Raw genomic sequence first — 18,471 nt, 5'->3', positions numbered from 1 at the left:
ATTATGAATTCATGAAGGGAATGTACATAGGAAAAGTTCGGTGGTCTTTTGCTCTTTAGAGTAATTTTCAGAGTGATTTTCTTAACTATGAGAAAACGTAGTTAAGAAAAATATATAAAGCATTGTATTTCAATACTAGTATATGTAATGAATGGAGAATGGTAAGTAGAATATCCATCACGTTGGACATTTATCATTTTGTGTTGGGGATATTTAAGCTCCTCTTATTAGTTATTTTGAAATATTTAGTTCATTGTTGTCACGAAGGTTATCTTACAGAACATTTAAGTTATCCCTTCTACCTAACTACTCATGTAGTAGCTAACCATCTTCTCTTCATCATGTCTTTACACTTCTGCCCCCTTTTTCTGGCTTCTGGTAACCACTCTACATTTCTCTAATTCTATGAAGTCACTGTTATTTTAGCTTTTACATGTGAGAACATGTGGTATTTGTCTTTCTGTGCCTGGCTTGTTTCATCTTTAGATTCATTCATGTTGCCCTAAATGGCAGGATTTCTTTTTTACAGTGAAATCATATTTCATTGTGTGTTTGTGAGTGTGTGTGTAACATTTTCTTTATCCATTCATTTGCTGATAGACAACTAGATTGATGTTGCACCTTGGCTATTTTAAATAGGGCTGCAATAAGCATAGTACAGGTATCATTGGATGTTTACTCTGCAGTAGAACTAATTGGTCTTATGTTCTAGATGTTGGTCCTCAAGTATTTCTTGTGGAAATATTGGAAGGTAATACATTTAAGAGATGAGGCTTAGTGGGTGGTCTTAAGTCTATTGTGGATATATCCTGAGAAGAAACAAAAGTATTTCTTATGGAGTCCTGATTAGTTCTCAAGATAGGGTTGCTATGACAGCCAAAGGCCTAGCTTTCTATTGTCAGAACACAGTAATGTATGCCTGCTCATGTTCCCACCCCTGCCATCTGCTAGGCCATGGCATGGCTGAGAGGGTTTTCACCAAAACAGAATCGATGTAGGTGCCATATCCTCGAACCTCCAAAAGTATGATCCAAATAAACTCTTTTCTTCATAGGTAGCCTCGGAAAAGGCATTTTATTATAGCGGTAGCAAGCTGAGTAATACAATAGCATAGTTTAATTCCAATGTTTCTTTTGTGATTTTCTGTCTGATTTGTCTGTTGATGAAAGTATAATGTTGATATTCCTGTTACTGTATTGGAATCTACCTCTCCATTAGTCCTTAATAATATTTGCTTTATATATTGGGGTGATATAGTGTTTGTTTCATATATATTTAAACTTGTTATATCCACTTGCTGAATATATTCTCCTGTTATATCTTTTGTAGTCTCTCTCTTTTTATTTTTTTAAACTAGTTTTGTCTCAAAATATGAGCAGAAAACATAAAATGGAATCAGACATTGATTTATTCAGAAATATCTGTGGAAATAATAGAGGAGAGAGCAGGAATAGGGAGGGAGAAAGTTCACATCATGGTGAAGGTCTAAACCTTAGTGAGAGAAGGGAAGGACTTATTGGATCAGAAGAGGACACACAACATCTTGGCCAAGTGTGGAGAGTCCCTAGAAAAGGTAGCCCTTATCAGGAGTCCTCTTTCAGGTAAGAGTAGACTTGTCATGATAGATACATGGGTGGCAGCCAGCCTGTGTTAACTCTGTTCTTACAGCAAGTTCTCTGAGTAGCACAGCTCGGCAGTCAGCACAACATCCCACTTGGTCTCCTTCCTAGTCTCTTCTTTTTTTTTTTTTTTGGTCGGTTGTGGGGCTTGAACTCTGGGCCTGGGCGCTGTCCCTCAGCTCTTCAGCTCAAGGTGAGCGCTCTACCACTTGAGCTACAGCGCCACTTCCGGTTTTCTGGAGATAGGAGTCTCACGGTCTCTCCTGCCCAGGCTGGCTTTGAACCGCGATCCTCAGATCTCAGCCTCCTGAGTAGCTCTTCCTGGTCTCTTTAAGTGATAATAGCATTATCACTTTGTCATACAAACTAAGTTTAAACACATATTGCTTTTGTCAACAAGAATTTACTGAGACCCCATTCTCCTATGCAGACATTGTTTTTGACACAGATACATTTCTTTCCTTCTAGTGGTTTGTAATCTGGTGAGGGAGCTGGTCAAATAAATGGTTGTAGAACAGTGTCAGTAAGCATAGCCATCCAGAATAACAGAGATATCTAATTCTGAGAGTGATGTTGAGGGTAGGGTTACCAACAACCTGCTTTTTCTCTTGAATTGAGTTCTGCCTTAGTAGTAAGTATGAGATGAGTAATACAATGAATACCATATTGGTATCATGTTAGCAATATTCCCAGGCTCAAGTGTTATATTTTATGTATGACTGGCAAAATTCACCAGTTACTTGCTTCTGCATATGCTCCTATAGATTTTGGGCTTATTAACCCATCCAGAAGTTTCATTGGAAATAACAAGCAGTGATGACAATGGACAGAATGGACTAGTTGATTGGTCGATTTTATTAGCAGTAAGACTCAGTGGTCATGTGTCAACAGGTATTAACACGGGGTGAGGGTGGTAGATTTTATTAGCAGTAGGACTCAGTGGTCATGTGTCAACAGGTACTAACACAGGGTGAGGGTAAGCAGAACGTTCTCCCTCACAGTATCTTGACTACAAAAGTTGAATCTGTGGAGAGAAACAGCCAAAGATCACTTCCTGGCACACAAGTGGAGTGCTGGTTATGAGAACAGCTACTGCTGTCTCCTGTCACTCTTCCCCTTAGAAAGGGGGGTACCCTGGGGCCAAAGTCAGATGTTGAGGACACTGACAGAGATATCTACTTAAATGAAGGACTCTCCTTTCCAACCTTAAAACATGGCAGTGAAAATAGCAGAGAGCAGCGCTAATGACCGCTCAAAGAACAGGAAGTGCTCACTCTCCATTTATTATCTGTATTATGTGTAACTGAAACTGCAGGAAGCAAAACCAGGAATGGGGGCTACTGCATCTAAGAGCAGAATGTATGTTTGGCTCTGAGTTACATTGCTCTCTAGAGTGGTTGTATCATTTTATGCTGACATTTAAAGCAGGAAAATTCCAGATTCTTGTTGTGTTCATCAATCCTTGGTATACTCAATTCTTTTTAAACATAGATATTAAAATTGGGCTTATGGTGGTATCTTCCTGTGGCTTTAATTTGCAACATTTCCCTATTCTTCTTTTAAAAATCTATTTGTGTTTTTCTCTTTAATTTGATGTTTAAGTGGACTTAATACCATAGGATATTAATTTCAAAGAATCCAATATGACAATCATTGCCTTCTAATTGTTATTGAGACCATTCTCATTTAATATGTATACAACTAAGTATGTCTAATATTTTTCCTATTGTTTTCTGTTTGCTTCCTCTCTTCTTTGTTCTCTTTTACTTCTTTAGGCTCTCTTTTGGATTTTTTCTTATTCCCTTCTATGTACTTTTTTGGTTTGCTCACTATAGTTTTTATGATTTTAATGGTTGCTTTGGAATTGATAATATGTAAACTTATCACATTCTATGTTCAAGTGGTATTATACCAGTTCACGTAAGGCACTAGGATCCTCTATTAGTATATTTCAATTTTTTACTTCTAATTCTTTAGAATATAATCTTATGCATTGCTTTTATATATAATAGATTTCCTCTTCTCTAACAAATTTGCCATAGTTTTAAATCATTTTCATTTGTGATGCAAAGGATGATAAATACAGGTTATACCAATGAGCTAGACCTCCAGACCCTGTGAGTTATTTAGTTTTGTATTTATTTATATGTTCATTTATTTGGTTTGTGGTACTGAGGTTTGAACGTAGGGCCTTGAACTCAGAAGTCTTGTTTGCAGGGGCTGGGAAGGTAGCTCAGTGGTAGAGTGCTTACCCCACATGCATGAAGCCTAATTTCTATCAGTAGAATAACATTGATCTACAACTTTATCATCATTGTTTTCCTAAATTTCTATGCTTTCTCCTACAGTACAAAAAGTATTAGGAATCATCTGTGCCTGGGGGCATTGTAGGAAAAATGAGTACTTAAGGGAGAATTTTAGTGAGAATAGAATTGTAAATACTACCAATCCTTCTCATCCCCCCTTTGATTGTTACTTACACTCTTCCATCATTTCTTTTCACTGTGATCCTTGATGCTCCCACTTTGGGCAAGGATGGGTTGATTACATTGTTATACCAAATAAATTTAACCTTCTGCAGGTCCCCAGAGTCCACATCAGAGTCCAACTCATTGGTGTAAGTCTTACCAGGTTGGAGAGAGCCTCTGAGGAGTTGAGAAGTAAACAAAAAAATACTTGAAATGCACAAATATATGCATTAATCAACATACATGGAAATATGTATACATATATATGTAGATGTAAGTATTGCTAAAACTATCTTAGAATGCTTCTCTTTTTAACTTGATTTGTCAAAACACTTGTCATTGTAATGAATTAAAATCATACAGTGGCAGGTTTTGTAATCAGTGATTCATATAAATTTCATGCAACTGCAGCTATTTTAGTCACAGTTCTTTCAGTTTAATTTATGATGACATCCTTATATCAGATTTCCTCAATCTTTTACAAGAAAAGTATTTTACTGCTTATGTTCCAGATGTCAGGCATTGAAGTAAACATTAATGGTTTTCTTGAGTAAGAGCAGAGAAAAATATTTAGAAACATAGTTCTGAAATATAGTGTAAGTGATAGAATATTTTTTTCTTATATGTGGCAGTATTCTATTCTTGTATGGGAAGAAATAAAACAAGTTAATTTACATGCTCAATTCCTGGACACTGTGGGAATATTCAAGAAACTCAACATGGTATTTTACTCACTTGAAAACTTCATACTGCTGAGAGTTTCCCCCATTTCCAAACAAGGAAACCAAGATGTGTCCTGTAACCTGCTTTCCAGACAGTGTGACAGCTACCTGATACCTCCAACCTAAATGGGAAAAATTTTGCGAAATGTCAATTTAGAGAGAAGACATTGAAACTTGTGTTTATTTTATTTTCTGGCCTGGGCCTTGAACTCTGGGACTGGGCACTGTCCCTAAGTTCCTTGTGCTCAAGGCTAGCACTCTACCACTTGAACTACAGCACCACTTCTGGGATTTTTCTGTGATTCTTTGGAGATAAAAGTCTCATGGACTTTCCTGTCCTGGCTGGCTTTGAACTGTAAGTCTCAGATCTCAGTCTCGTGAGTAGCTAGGATTATAGGGGTGAGTCACCAGAGCCTGGCTTGAAGCCTGCATTCATTTTATCCTATAATATTGGGTAATTTTGATATGATGTCAATGGCACTATTAATAAAATAATCATAGCCATTCCAAGTAGGCGGGGAACCAGCATTGAACACTGGGGGAGTCAAGTTCTATTAACAGATGTTTATTTTCAATGACTCAGAAATTTTAGTTTAGAAATATAGCAATTAAGCAATTTATTTTTTCAGTGTTCTATGAACTTTATCTTGAGATAGTGGAAAAATGGAAGAGGGTTATATTCCCATCAGCTTGACTTATTTTTTCAATGACTGCCAATCTTTAGAGTCCTGACACTTTCTTCCTAAGTCATCAATGTGAATTAAAAAAAATTTAATCCATCTTTTTGTTGCCTCTTAAATGTACCTATTCCAGGAACCAAAAGAATGGTGAACTACCAATTTTTACTAAATGGAGATGGCAAAAAGTTTTTCTTAGCATTTACAAGACTGCTAAGCCAAATAGTTCCCATCATACACTTTTCTTCCTCTATCATTCAGAAAAGAAATCTGGGGCCCATCCCCATGCCTCTTCATTCCCATATGCTGTTCTTCCCCATGACCCAATGGAGTCTGTACCCCTAAACATCCTCTGACTCTGTCACCCCCTTTCCGTTCCAACCATCACCACCACCTCTCTTGGAGATGACTTTTCTGCTTATTTAAACCCTCAAGATCTGGTCAGTGTATTTTTTAATACAAAGAAGCTAGACCAGAAGTCTTCTGAATTCAGTTTTAGAATCAAATGTCTCACTAATATTGCAGACCCTAGAGTCTTTCCAGCTACCCTAATTAGTCATCATTACCTTGAGCATAGAACTGAGTATTCCTCATATTGAGAAGGGATGCTTAAAGATTTATTTTCTGATATTATCAGTGAACATGTTAAAATACGTAATATTTAAGGTAAATAACATAGAGACTTACGAGCAAAATTACTCTTATCACCAGTGTTTAGATAAAATTTCTGATATACTCCATTTGTTTTCCCAGAAAATCTGTCAGCATAATGACCCATCTGTGGGCATCCTCCGTGTGCACAGGGGAAGCACTTGTTCTGTGGGAATGAAGAAATGATGGATGAAGTGCTCTTTCTTTTAACAGTGTATCATCTTTCCCTTCAGATTGCTACAAGTCAAATGTTTAATTTCATTCCTGATGGCAGGAAAAGGGACTTTATTAACATTTCAGTGAAGACTATAAATGCATCTCATTGCTCAAACATAAGTTAGTATTTCTACTGTTGGATTGTACTGAACACAATGAAAAACATAGAATGGAAATGTTTATAGACATATGTTTTTGTTTTCTTTTTTACTCTTTCAGTTGCCCTAGGTATGCCAAGACATTCCCCTGCCAATGGATTTTAGATTGTTTACTTATTTATATAAAAAATACAACCCAAGACCTTGAGCATAGAATCTAGGGCCTAGAGTATGTTAGTCAGGAGCTCTACCCATGAGCTACATCCCCAAATCTACAATTTATTTTAGAAAGATGACCTAAAAAAAAACAGCTTCTGCCACGTAAACTAGGCCCATTAGAAGAAGAATAGGCTCACAAATCTGGCTTTTCTCAATTTGTTTAGAATTATTTCCCAGTAGACCCCTGAACTACAGGACTACATGACACCTAAGGCAGTCTAGAGTTGGTCCAGTAAAAAACAATTAAGACTGATCCACCAGCGAGTCACCAAAGCTGTTTCAAGGAATGGTGACAGCAGTGACCTTATTTTGCGGCTCAGACCCTATGTTGTGCTGTGTAACCACTCTGAATTTGCTATCATGCTAAGAAATTACATCCTGTAACTTCATGACTGTAGAAAAAACTACTCTCTAGAACCATGTTTGAGTCTAAAGCTGTTTTATGTTGGACCAATGAGCCAAAGAAATAAATTTATCCTTATCTTTCAGGAATAATTCTTGTAACTCCTAACCTGGGAAGTCCCGGAGTCTTCCCCTGAGGACCATCTCCAATGGACACATTGTGGCTTTCAATGGAATCTTTGCTCCTCAAATGACTATTTAAGAAAAATAAATGCAGTTTGTTTTGATTAATCTTAACAGATCACCTGAGCTTTTCTGAACAAGCTCTGAAGGCATTTCTTAAGCCAGAAGGTGAAGAGTATGAGAAAGGGATATGGCTCAGAGTTCAAAGGAGCCAAGAGACATGCACCAATGGTCCCCAGGTTGCTCTTAGTGTGGAACATCCTATACAGACTGACATCTGGATGACCTAATCCAGCATAAGCCTTGATACAAGCTGAAGAGAGGGTTGAAAGGCAGAGAAAACCAGAAGACAGGCATTGTTTTTCAAAAAGTACTAAGCTCCATATAAAAAAGATTGCTTATATTACTGCATCAAAATTGCTTCAACTGTAGGAGATGCAAAGTCTTGGCTTTGCCTTCTCCTCTACCCACCCTTGGTTACTGGGGAAGAAGATTTTAAGACTGAAGCCAGAGAAAGAGAAATGGTGTTTCCTGACTTACTACCTATTCTCATTGCTATTCTGTGAATAAAATATGAATCATTTCTGCATAATAACCAAAGTTGATGGAATGATAATCATTACCATTTTTATTCTAGTCTGAGTAATTTATACCAATAATTTCATTAATACCTCCTACCAAATACATTGAGTCTGCTATTATCATTTCCATAGCTGGGCAAAGAAATGACTTGAAGGGGTGAAGGATTTTGCTCAGAATCATTTAATTATTCAATGGCAAAACCTGATTTCAGTCTTCTCTCTTCATCACTATGGTACATGTTTTTGGAGCCCCTGGGAGGCACTAACTTGATGCTTTCTTTATTTAATAACATAGGTTAGAAATTTAGATTTGAGAAAAAATTAGAGTGAGAACAATAGTTAAACAAAAACATCAGGCAATAAATGTGTCACATTCAAGAACACATATAAGACTTCAACTTAGGTATCAAGAGGATATAAAAGAAGATGAAAGCTCAAATACTAAGAAATGTGAGAAGTCATAGAAATTTTCACAAGTGAACTTTTCTTACATTCTTCAGGATCCTATAACTGTCCATAGAAGTCATGTTACTATTGTAATTTAAGGTTCTTTCTAAAATAATGTGAGCATTTATCAGATATTCATACTAGTGATAGAATGATCAACATAGGACATCTCATGTTCAAGTGCATTTCTCTGAAGTTTTATAGTATTTCAATTTTGAGCCCAGTGGCTCAAGCCTGTAATCCTAGCTACTTTAGAGATGGAGATCGAGGGAGCAAAATTTAAGGTCATTCCTAGGATAAAAGATGAGATTAATGTCTAACTATGGACTGGTTGCAGCAGTGTGCACTTATAATCTCCAGGTATGCAAAGAAGCATAAATAGGAGTATAGCGGCCTAGACAAGCCTGGACATAAAATTCAACCTTATGTCCAAAATAACCAATGCAAAATGTGGCTGAAGTGGTAGAGTCCCTGGAAAGTAAAAGGCTCTGAGGTCAAAGCCTTGTACCTACCACCAAAACAATCCTTTGATATATAGATAACATGAATACATAAACAGAGTAAACCATACCAGTCATGCAAAACGACAATCACATTATTCTCAATTAAAATGTGGCTACTTACTGCGGTGAAATCATTGTAAGAGGAGCAAGAAAATCCAGCAAAACCAGTAGGGTTGAGGATGCTGTCAGCATAGTACTTGTAGCTTCTTAAATGATTACAGGCCACAAAGTCACGACTTCCTATGAGATCAGATATGATTATGCATCAGTACAGATTTGATTCTTTCAAGTTAACATCATGATGACAATATAGTTATTGAATAAATTTCTCCATATTCAATGGAGGTCACAGTAAAAAAATCATTCATGACATATATTTTTTAAATTTGAAATGCAATCAAATGTAAGACTATGATAGTAAATGATATAATTAAATGAAATAAAAAATGACTTCAGAAGGGAAAGATTGATCCATTCAGATATAAGGACAACTTAGTAACGATTTCCTGAATTTGGTCCTGAGAAGACTGACCATAAATATGTATTTTCCCCAAAGTCTCCTCATGTTCACTTGTCCCAGTTGGAAAGTCAGGGATCCAATTAAAAGCCTTTTGTCAGATAAAATGTGACATGTATCCAATTCTAAATATTCAGCAAGATTAGCAATACCCAACAAATGTTCTCTAGTGAAATTCTCTCTGCATTCAGGATGGTTTTACCTTCCCAGATGCCATCAATGTCAACAATCTGAGAGAGAGGATTCTTCTGACATCCAGGCATTTCCTTCCCACCATTTGGAAAGAAATCTAGGTGGCCCACCATTTGGCTCATTCCCAATCCTGAAATGTTGTTAAAAATAAGAGAAGGTTTATGTTATGGTATATTAGCCAGATAGACTAAGGACACTGTGAAACATTCTAAACTACAGGCATCACAAAATGCTCCAGGAGGACAGGTTGAGCCACTCACCCATGTTGGGAATCATGGGGGCGGAATCTGTATGAATGGCATCGACAAACTGGGCATCGCTGGGGTCCAAGCGAACTATTTCTGGTGTGTTCTGAAAGTAAGGTTCAGCAGGATCCAAACCTAAGTAAATCAAGGGTGTCATTAACTGTTTCAGCATTCATGGATAGTCATTTTTCTTCATAGTTACACACCCGAATGACAGTCATAGCTATGCTCGTGGTTTTCCCATGGAAAGAGAGAATGTTTTTCTGATATTACTACATTCTAAAAGGAGATTTGCTTCAAATTCACTATTTGATTGAGAGTGGATTTTCCCCCAAACCATAGAATTTTCCTTTCCTTATGGTTGCTTCATCTCTTGGAGAGCCCTGGTCTTCTGGGAGACACTAGGCTACATGTTGCTCAGGATAAAATCATTACAACTAGATGGTAATGATTCAAGTGGGTAAGGACTTTGTCTTTCTTGGTCACTGAGTCCACAGCAGGCACCGTTGGTTCAGCACTTGATTGAGCAGGTTGTGGTAAAAATTGCAGCATATTGTAAAGAGTATTCTGGAAGAACTTCTTTTTAGCAAGTTAGGAAATAGAAATTCAAGATGATTATCAATACAAATATAACCAACGTATTGAGTATTAAATCCAGAATTGCAATCAGGTTATAATGCTCATGTCTATGATCTTAGCTACTCAGGTGGCAGAGTTCAGAACCCGGTCTAGGCTGGCTCTGGAAAAAACTTGTGAGATCCCATCTCAAGGAACATTTAGGCACAGGCTATGAACCCATATCCCACAGGGAGGATAGCAATGAGAAGACTGTGGTTAAAGGTCAGCTGGGGCAAGAAAATGTTCACTAGATACCATCTCAACAGAAAGAGACTAGCTATAGTGGCACATGTCTATTTTCCCAGGTAGAGCAAGAAGTATGAATAAGAATATAATGAAACAGGCAACTACAGCATAAATGTGAGATCTCATCTGAAAATACCCAGAGCACAAAGGACTAGAGGTGGCTCAAGTTCGGCAAGTATGAAGACCTGAATTCAAAACCAGAGGAGAAGAAGAGAGGAGAGGAGAAAGGAGAGGAAAAAGGGGAGGAGAGGAGAGGAGAGGAGAGGGAAGAGGAGGAGAGGAGAGGAGAGAGAAGAGGAGGAGAGGAGAGGAGAGGAGAGGGGAGGGGAGGGAAGGGGAGGAGAGGAGAGAGGAGGGGAGGGGAGGAGAGGGGAGGGGAGGGGAAGAGAGGAGAGGGGAGGGGAGGGGAGGGGAGGGGAGGGGAGGGGAGGGGAGGGGAGGGGAGGGGAGGGGAGGGGAGAAGACAGGGAGACAGGGAGACAGGGAGAGAGAGAGAGAGAGAGAGACTGGGAGAGAAAGGGAGAGGGGAGGAATGAGGGAGAGAGGAAATGGGGGCAGAGAGAGAGAACAAGCGAGCAAGAGGATCACCAGTTGGAAAATGGAAGGGGAATGTGGTCATTCCCAAAGTAATCAAGTTTTAGATTTAGGATAGCAACCCCTTTGTTATAAGGGCACTGCTTTGTATATTACTAGCTTAATGAATCCAGTCTGAGGTTTGTAAAATGGCTTTTAAAATCTCATTAGTAGCTGCCAGAGCAGAACTGGTAGCCTAGAACAGCCCGACCATCTTTCCTCTTCTCTCAGCTCTGAAACTTACGAACTTTTGTCTCATTAGCAATTACTGCTGGAGCAGAATACAATGAATTTGTATACATTTAAGCTCCACAGGTTAAATTCTATTTATTCTATGATAATGAAACATTTTACTCATGATCCTTGTCTTTTGTGAATATCCAGTTATGGGAAAATAAAATGACATTAAAGTTTCTGGATGCTCTTGGTTCTCATTTTATACATATGAAATAATATACCTTTTAGGTAGGACAGTATATACCAAGAGTCTTTATCAATAATGAATTTAAAAGATTGAATTCTTATCATTCTGCCCAATTCAGAAAGTGTGATGGGATAAAATGTATACTGCCCAGTTTTCTCTCTGGACCCACATAGAGGTGTACATGGTTTAATTTTGTAGTATGTAGTGAGTAGTGACAAACCTGTGATTCTTCCAATGGCTCCATTGGTTCTTCTGCCAGCCTCTCCAGCAATATGGGAGCCCAGGCTGTGGCCAATGAGGTGGACGTTGGAAGGTGAGTATCCAAATTGAGACTATTGGAAAATGAAGAAAACCAATTTTGATTATCCAAAACTATCCCTTTAACAGAAATACTTTGAGCTAAGGACAGTAGAGGAGCAATAGCAAGGGTGGTTTACTTGATCTACTCTATATCAGCCACCTTAAAGCTGGAGTATTTTCTATGAAAAAAACAACATAAGGTAAAAAACTTTTGTCACTTATCCAAAGACAAATAAATCAGAACAGAGATACAGTTCCATTTTTATGTTAGGTGGAAATTTGCTCCTGATATAAAGGCATAGATAGAAGAGAATGGAATCATCTTTAATTATAAACAAGTTAGCCCCTGGGTGTCATTCAAGTTACAACCATTCTTTTTCCTTTTTGGTCTGGGACTAAATTTTAAACTCAGAGATTCATATTTTCTAGATGAGCACTCTACCTTAAGCCATACCTCCAGCCTTTATATTTGTTTTTGGGATAAGGTCTCATTTTTATACAGACTAGAATAGCATGTGTGTGCCACTATGCTCAGGTTTTTATTGAGATGACTCTTGTAACCTTTTTGCCCAGACTGGCTTGTAGCTGCCATACTCCAGATCTCTGTTTCCTGAGTAACTAGGATTACAGATATGAACTCTCTGGTACTCTGGTACAAACCAATTCTTTGAGGAATTAAACACAACTGCTAATATCTTGCAAATTGTGTTCACAAAGTAAATTACTGAAATATCATGTAGCACTGCGTGACTTTGTTCAATTTTTATGTACCAGTTAAAAATGAATTTACATGATGATTATATGTACTGTTTTCTTTTGGGAAAAGTATCTTAGGGAGCAGTGTGTATAGGTTTTAAAGTAATCCAAAAGCAGTTACCTGAAGGACATCAACAAAATAAGCTACTTCTGCGCCCACAACCCGGGTGTTCTGTGTGGCCTGAGTGTAGCCAGTTCGTGAGCCGCCTTTCCAGTCTACACAGATGCAGTTCACACTTTCCACCTGTAACATGTTCTGATGGAAGAGAAACAACACAAAGGTAAGAAAATCAGAATCTTTACTCTTTTGTAGTGTAGGGCAAATTGGTCTATACAATGTAATGTCATTTCTTAACATATGCCATCAACAAAGCACTTAAGTACAAAATCCCCCCAGAAATCTGCTAGAGGCATTGAGCATCATGAGGGCAGGATTCTTGGGATGTCTAGTGAAATTGACACAGATATTTGATTCTTAGAAAAATGCTTGAGATGTGGCAGAGTTGACTGTCTCATAAGAGCTTCATAAAGACCATTAGACCACATTGTTCCTTACTAAAGAGCAACGGGGCAGCCTTAGTGTCTAAAATAGTTTTGCCACACAGGTGCTCCATAAAATTACTGGCTGATTAGATCATTTATGTGTGAAGTATATCGAAGGTTAAGGAGTAAGTTTGTTTTTTCTTTTCAAATGAGTAAGTCCAATCTATTTTAAGGGGAGAACCAGACCATGTGCTCTGTGTTCTGCATTTGACTTGAGTCAAAGACAGGTTGGAAATGACAGCCCTGAAGAAATGAAAACAGTGTGCCATGGCAGCCACAAAACAAATGATGAAAATGTTAAGAAATACAGAAATAAATACGTCAATAATAGTGATCTTCTAGAACCATCAGTTAATAGGACCATTTATAACACTTGATTTTCGGTCTGTCAAATCTTCATTATCACAAGGAACAGAGCCAAATGTAAATTTAAAAAACTAGATCACTTCTGCAGAAACAACAACAGAAATAAAAACCCATTGGGTGATCACTGACATTACTATAAGAGGAGATCAGATTATGAAATGAAAATGGAAGGAGAAGTTTGGGACAACAAGAACTCTTAGCAGGTCTTCACATAGAAATTAAAAGTGAATGAACAAAGGAGCAATCCAAGGGCAGCGAGGATATACCTGTGTGGCAGCATATGTTCTTTTGAAATAGCAATACATTATTTTTTTTATTTGTTGGTCGTGGAGCCTGAACTCTGGGCCTGGGTGCTGTCCGTCAGCTCTTCAGCTCAAGGCTAGCACCCTACCACTTGAGCCACAGTACCACTTCCAGCTTTTTCTGCTTATGTGGTGCTGAGGAATCAAACCCAGGGCCTCATGTAAGCGAGATAAGCACTCTACCACTGAGCCACCTTCCCAGCCCTAATTTTAAAAATATTTTGGCAATACTGGAGTGTGAACCCAGAGCATATTGTTTATTGGCAGGCATTCAACCTCTGAACCATACTTCTAGCCCATATGAATTATTAAATAACCACTCTCAGGAGCCATCAGATGCCAACCAACCTCACTGTAATGACTGTCCCAGAGCCTCTGCATCCACCCCCTAATCCCCCCCCCCTCCCCGGCCCAGGGGACCTCCCAGGGGAATCCTGGGCATAGCAGGGGCCAGAAGATCCTCCAATATGATGGCGACCAGCAAGCATTTGTCCTTCTTGGTTGTTGATTTTCACTCCTAGGACCACCCCAACCTAATCTTGGGAGCTCTCACCTTGCACATATTGCTCAGCCAGTTTTCTTCCCCCTTGTCTGTAAATCCATGAATGATAAAGCGAGTTTTTCTGTTTGTCTTGAAATTGGAGTTCCTGATGCTTGATGCATCTGCAGTGACATCCTTGTTCAGGGGAGAGAAGTGTCTCAGGTGAAATTCTTTGTAGTGCCTTTGTAAGTGAGTTCATTGTTTCTTAATATAATATGATACTGTAATAAAGTGTATAATAGTTTCATAATGTAAGTGCATAATTATACTATTGGGACTTTTGTTGTTGTTGGTCATGGGGCTTGAACTCAGGGCCTATTCCTAAGTCTTCCTGCTTAAGGCTGGCATTCTACCACTTTGAGTCCCAGTGTCACTTCTGGTTTTCTGATGGTTAATTTGAGAAAAGAGTCTCATGCCTTTCCTTCCTGGGCTGGCTTTGAATTATGATCCTCAGATATCAACCTCCTGAGTTACTAGGACTACAGGCATGAGCCACCAGCACCTGGCTAATATTGGCATTTTAAGTGTACATACATACACACAAACATATACCCATATATGTAGACTGGTTAAACAACAGGTTTATTTGACCATGACATGGCTTTTGGTGCTATCTTCCCATGTTGTAATTTAGACTGGCAAATCAGTACAAGAGACAGACAAACCCACTTTTTATCCAGAAGATACACTCATGATAACTATATTAGTCCATTCTGAATAGCGTTTCTTAATAACATTACAATGGCAGCTAAATGTTGATGTGTGTTCATGGGGTCATCGAAACCCATTTTAGGGTATTTATTAGTGGTATGATGCATTTAATATACAATATTAGGTTAATCGAACATTTATAAAAGAAGATACATAAAAGAATGCACTTATTCCCTGAAAGTCTAGAGAAATGCAATTCCATAATCTGATTAGTTCTCCTTATAAAATTTAGATACTAGCTATTTTTTTCTTTTTGGTTCTGGTCCTAGGGCTTGAACGTAGGAACTGAGCTTTGTCTCTGAGCATCTTTTGCTCAACACTAGAACTCTACCAGTTGAGCCACAGCTCTACTTCCAGCTTTTTTTTTTTTTGGTAGTTTAGAGGAGATATGAGCTTCACAGACTTTCCTTTTCCATGATAGGCTCAGAGCCCTACAAGGGCAAGATGGTTGGGGAGAAGGGCCTAAAGAACCTCTGCCCAGGGCTCTAGGTCCCTGCACACCACACTGCACTATATGGCTCCTCAGACATCCCTGCTCTGGCACATACAGGCTCTGGTGTGGCTCAGGCCACCTTCTAAAGAAGACAAACACCAGGGCAGTGGAATACACAGTTTTTATGCACTTCAAAGGTCATTAAGGACAGTTTGGGGGTCCGGGAAGAATACTGCAAAATGAGAGGGAGGAAGCGCCACAGAGGATCCCTACAAGGTTGCTGCCTGGTGAAGTGAGGCAATCCCTGAGACCTCAAAACTGCAGAACTGCCAGCTTGCACCATCAGCCTGGAGGAGGTGTAGGTACAAGACCCAATCTGTGAGCTGTTGTGTGGACTGCATTCTCTAATCAGGGCTGGGAGATTCAGATCCATCCCATGCCTTCCTTCTCGCTCTCTTTTGCAGGCTCTCTCACCATGTGATGTCTAACACTACATAAGACAGTACTCTGTACGTGCATTGAGGATCCAGAGCCTTGAGCTCTGGAGATATCCTTGCCTCAAGAACCGTGAGTTGAATGAGCATCAATTTTAAAAAATAATTACCTCCTGTGGTGTTCTCTTACAGAAGTAGCACATAGATTACAAACAGACTTCTTACATAAAAAGAGATGGCATTAAGCCTGAAAACAGGTGAATATTCTTACTTTGTATTTGCTTGGATTCTCATTAGTATACAGGAGGAAGCGGGTGTTGATCACTTTGGGGGACCAGGGCAGCATTTTCAGGGGTCTCTCCACAGTGCCTCCATATGGAGCATCGTCACTGAAGCAGCCCAGTCTGTCGTAGCAGATTTGTTTTCCTGAAACGATCCAGAAGGATTTCGAGGATATTAGCTCACCAAGAATTCCTATTTCAATGATCTCTCAATCAAAATATAAGTTAAATTACACCAGATACAGATTTGTTTCCACTGTTCTCTTTCTACTGTTACTAATGAAATAGCTATGCAGAGCAATGCCGTATTACAGACAAGCTGATGCTCCTCATTCTACCTCAGGGAACGACCACACTTTCTTTTTGTCCTTGCTAAGAAAAAGACAGGGACTCATTTTAGCTTCTCAAAACAGATTCATCCTTTGGCAATTGGTACCTAGGAATGGAGTAGCTGTGTGTGTCAAGCTTCACTGGTGTGTGTGGAGGTCTCAACTGCCAGGAGCCACCATCTGGTTTTGGAGATTGGATGGCACAAACTTTATCTCCATTCTGTATGAGCACATAGGTATCTGGCTTGTGTTTGAGGGTTACCCAGATTACTGTGGTGAAGCAGGTACTCACAAACAACTGAAGAAAACATCCATGCTTGATATAACTACAGATGGTATGTTTCTGCCTAAAGGGACATCTCACAGGTAATCTCCATCATAATAGCAGGGGTTAAAGCAGTAGCTTTTGTGGGGATGCCAGATGTTGGGCAAGGTGATTTCTTTATCTTACTTAAGCCTCACAGTCATCCCACGAAGGGGCTATCATTTGACCAAAAAAAGATCCTGCAGCATAGAGTTGTTAAGTATTTTGTTCAGGATTGTTAAATTGTAGGTGACTGGATTCCAAACTAGGAGTGCCAGGTTCAGAAAATAAATGTGCACATCAAAATTGAAATTAAATGTTTATTAGAATGCTTTTGGGATTTATTTCTAAAATGAATATATTGCATATTTATGTCTGTTTTAAATATTTCTTGTTTATTCAGAACTGGAGTTGGGTGTCATAGATCTTATCTGACAATCTTATCCCAAGCCCAGTGCCCTTAATCCTGCATCTTCCTCACTTGACTACACAGACTCATCATGGCTAATCTCAATCTTTTGGAATGAACTGAATAACAAGGCTTCCTCATCTCCAAATAAGTATCTTTCCTCACCTACTACTGCTCCCAGCAGCAGTGACAGTGTCCACAGCAGCAGCATCTGCAGAAAGGGAAAAATACACTGGATTCAGGTGGGCTAATTAAGTACACAATTCCAGTTCATGCAGACCTCTGAGGAAAATGAGCAAATTCTTTCAAATTAGCCTGGAGAACATGTTCCTGACTCACCGTGGCAGATCCGCTGGGTTCTTGAACAACCAGCTACCGCTGAAAGTTCCTTTTATAGGGCAACCTTATCTTTCTTAGCAGTGCCATGGAAAAGTGGCATGAAAAGAGAGAAGGTTCCAAGGACATAGTTATAATTTTAATCACAGATAAGCCCATATTGATAGAACAGGCAAGGTTCTCCAAGTTGCTTGTGGGAAGATGCAAAATGGTAGATTGGAACGTTTAGATCAACTCATTTGAAATTAGTAAATGTGTATGCCAAAATTTGTCAAGTAACAATTCAGTCCTCAGACAAATGAAAGGTCTATAAGAGTCACATTTTTTCTCTGTGTGTATACAATATAGTTAAGGAAAAAAAGTAAGAGAAATGTTAAGGAACAAGCAATAAATTTCTTGGATGAGAGACCTATCAAATTCCCACCAGGTCCTCCATCTCTTAGCCCCTGCCCCTCCTCCAGTGGCTTCTCCAGCCCTCCTTAGGTTCGCTCACCTGGTCCTCTAACAAACTTCTCCTCAGCACTTCCCTCACTTGAGAAGTGCTGTTTGGTTCTGGGTCATAAACTGGAAGAGGACTACAATTCTCTGGGTCTCTTTGTCACAGTATCTAGCCGGATGCTGGTATAAAGGCCAACAGGTCTCTGTGAAGGAATAACCAAACATAAAGGATTAAGTAGAAAAAGAAATATTTTTGCATAATTACTATGCTAACAATGCTTTGTGTGTATGTTACATACAAAGTCTCTAAGGGTCTTTTAAGTCAGCTAAGCAAAAACAATAACAGCTCTCTAGAAGCTTCTAAGAACTGAAGTGTTGCATCTTTATATTATTTATGCAGAGTAATGCTAGGTTGATACTACAATCATATTCTACCATTCTAGGTAT

The 18,471-nt window shown here is 38.9% G+C and overlaps 1 protein-coding gene across 1 annotated transcript; it reads right to left on the bottom strand.

The window, feature by feature from the left end:
• Window positions 1-2,468: 2,468 nt before the first annotated feature.
• On the bottom strand, window positions 2,469-17,461 carry LOC138803822 (pancreatic triacylglycerol lipase-like). Its single transcript, XM_069987896.1, has 12 exons — window positions 17,416-17,461; window positions 16,199-16,353; window positions 14,362-14,484; window positions 12,719-12,853; window positions 11,762-11,873; window positions 9,696-9,815; window positions 9,446-9,565; window positions 8,848-8,966; window positions 6,174-6,303; window positions 4,823-4,931; window positions 4,100-4,264; window positions 2,469-2,643 (listed from the first exon to the last, which is right to left on the bottom strand). Exons 1-12 carry the CDS (start codon window positions 17,459-17,461, stop codon window positions 2,580-2,582), a joined length of 1,398 nt encoding a protein of 465 aa, XP_069843997.1. The 3' UTR covers window positions 2,469-2,579.
• Window positions 17,462-18,471: the final 1,010 nt, after the last annotated feature.

The sequence above is a fragment of the Dipodomys merriami genome, unplaced genomic scaffold (assembly GCF_024711535.1).
Source record: "Dipodomys merriami isolate MVZ:Mamm:240054 unplaced genomic scaffold, mDipMer1.0.p SCAF_35, whole genome shotgun sequence".
NCBI lineage: Eukaryota > Metazoa > Chordata > Mammalia > Rodentia > Heteromyidae > Dipodomys > Dipodomys merriami.
This window is presented reverse-complemented; position numbering and strand designations above follow the sequence as displayed.